Source organism: Manacus vitellinus, unplaced genomic scaffold (assembly GCF_001715985.3).
Source record: "Manacus vitellinus isolate BGI_N305 unplaced genomic scaffold, ASM171598v3 scaffold_47_pilon, whole genome shotgun sequence".
NCBI classification, from domain to species: domain Eukaryota; kingdom Metazoa; phylum Chordata; class Aves; order Passeriformes; family Pipridae; genus Manacus; species Manacus vitellinus.
Window position 1 is genome coordinate 4,836,718 of NW_021940585.1, and position 2,070 is coordinate 4,838,787.

General features: G+C 61.2%; 1 protein-coding gene across 1 annotated transcript in view; it reads right to left on the reverse strand.

The window, feature by feature from the left end:
- Nucleotides 1-97: 97 nt before the first annotated feature.
- Nucleotides 98-2,070, reverse strand: part of SOX13 (SRY-box transcription factor 13) — a 14,827-nt gene continuing 12,854 nt past the window's right edge. The window contains exon 13 of the mRNA XM_029962500.1: nucleotides 98-192. Within this exon, the coding sequence (XP_029818360.1) occupies nucleotides 98-192 (95 nt within the window). The remainder of the gene's footprint in view (nucleotides 193-2,070) is intronic.

Genomic DNA, 2,070 nt, shown 5'->3' on the forward strand with positions numbered 1-2,070 from the left:
GGACCCTGGACATGCCCGAGACTGGACCATGAGATGCTGGAGAGGCCCCACGGCCCTGGAGAGGCCGCTGCCCGCACGAGGCAGCCCCACCATCGCCTTAACGCCGAGCCCCGCTCGGCCCCGTGCCCGGCAGGTCCTGCTGGCACTGCTGCTGCTTGGCCTGGCACCCGGGTTGCTCCCTCTGTGCTGTCCCTGAGGGGCAAAACGGGTCCCTCCTGTCCGCTCAGGAGCCCCCAGAGCTGCCCAGTCACTTTGCTGCCCGGTGCTCACGGTGTGCCCGTCGCCTTTGCTGTGCCGTCCATCCTCTCGTGCCCTGGGTGCCACTGGGGCTCCCACCCCCAAACCAGCACCTTCCCTGGGTCCGTGTTGATCCCAGGCATGGGACCCTTTTCCATGAGGGGTGGGAGCTGCTGTGCTCCAGCTCGGGTGGTGCGAAGGAGGAAGGGGCAGAGCCAGCCGTGAGCCACGTGGGTTTGGGGCCAGGGGGCTGCTGTGGGTGGGCCCTGGGTGTCTGCACCCCCTGCACTGGGCTCAGTCCAGGGCTGGCCCTGCCTGTCCCCACGGCCATGGTGTCCCACACCTCCATTGGGTTCCTGACTTCCCCATAGCATCCTGTGCTTCCAGAGCAGGGGGCTCCCAGCTCTGCCTTCCCTGACTCCCCCAGGGCTGGGGGCATTGATCCTGCCCCTCTGCCCTCCCTGTGCTGCTCTCTGGGCTGTGTCCCCAAGTGGGACCCCCTGGGAGGAGGTTGGGCAGAGCTGACCTGCTCTTGGAGCCGGGCACAGCTTCCCCCCCTCAGCACTCGGCTGCTCCCCCCCCCACAGGCTGTGTGAGGGCTGTCCTGGCCTGCTGAGCACTGTCCAGCTCATCACAGTGGTTGTGCATCACCTGGGGGTGGAATGGAATCCCTCTGCACCCGCCTTGGCTGGTGGCTGTCCCCTCCCTATGGGCACAGGAACCTCCCCCAGCAAGAACCAGGACTGTTGTTGCATCTGTGTTTGTTTCGGTGCAAAATAAAAGCTGCTGGTAGCTGAAAATTGGGGATGGTGGATCTGGGGGGGAGGGCTTGTGCATCCCTGGGGCTTGGGGGTGCTCCTGACCCTTCTGCAGCTGGAGGTGCCCCTTGCTGGAGGACTCCCCGTTCAGCCCTCGACCCCAAACAGGTAAAGTCCAGGCCCAGATCTCTGCTCCAAAAAGTGATCTTTATTGTGCCAGGGGACTGGGGGACGATTGTAAACAGGTATGTGAAATATACAGGTTAAGTTACTCATCGTCTTATTAACAAAATAAAGCTCTATCTATATTTACAATCTTTAAAAAAAAAAAATAAATGAAAGAGACAGGAAGAGCTGCAGCTGTGGGACACATCTTCCAGTCCCTCTGCAGCACAGCCCATCCCAACCTGGGAGCTGGGGCTCCTTCCCCAAGGAACCCTTCCCTGGGGACCCCAGCACAGGGAGGGGGAATAAATAAAGCACTGGCAAAGGGCAAGAGAGGACAGAGGTGTTTGCTGGGCAGGTGAGGGTGCTCCTGGGATAAAGGATGTCCCAACAGCAGAGGAGCAGCAGGGCCCTGATGCTGTGGAGTTTCTGCTCCAGACCCCCACCCTGGGGCTGGGGACAGGGGTCTGCTGCAAGTCCTCCCTTGCAGGGCTGGTCCCCCCCCATCTGCTGCAGCCTGGAGCCCGGGGGGACACGGCTGCTTCTGTGTCCCCAGCAGGGTCCCCTCGTGCCAGGCTGGAGTCAGAGATGGAGACTGTTCTGGCTGTGGCCACAGGGAGGAGCACGGACCCTGTGCAGAGGGACAGCGTGAGTGTACAGGCAGAGTGCACACACAGCCAGACACTGCACACACAGAGACTCTGCACACACAGAGACTCTGCACACACACACACACAGATGCTGTATGTGCACGCCTGGACACAGACCCAAACACCACATGTGCACACCCAGGCACTGCACATGTACATCTGGACACTGTTCATGCACACCCAGACACTGTTCATGCACATCTGGACACTGTTCATGCACACCCAGACACTGCACACACACCTGGACCCCTTGAACTCAC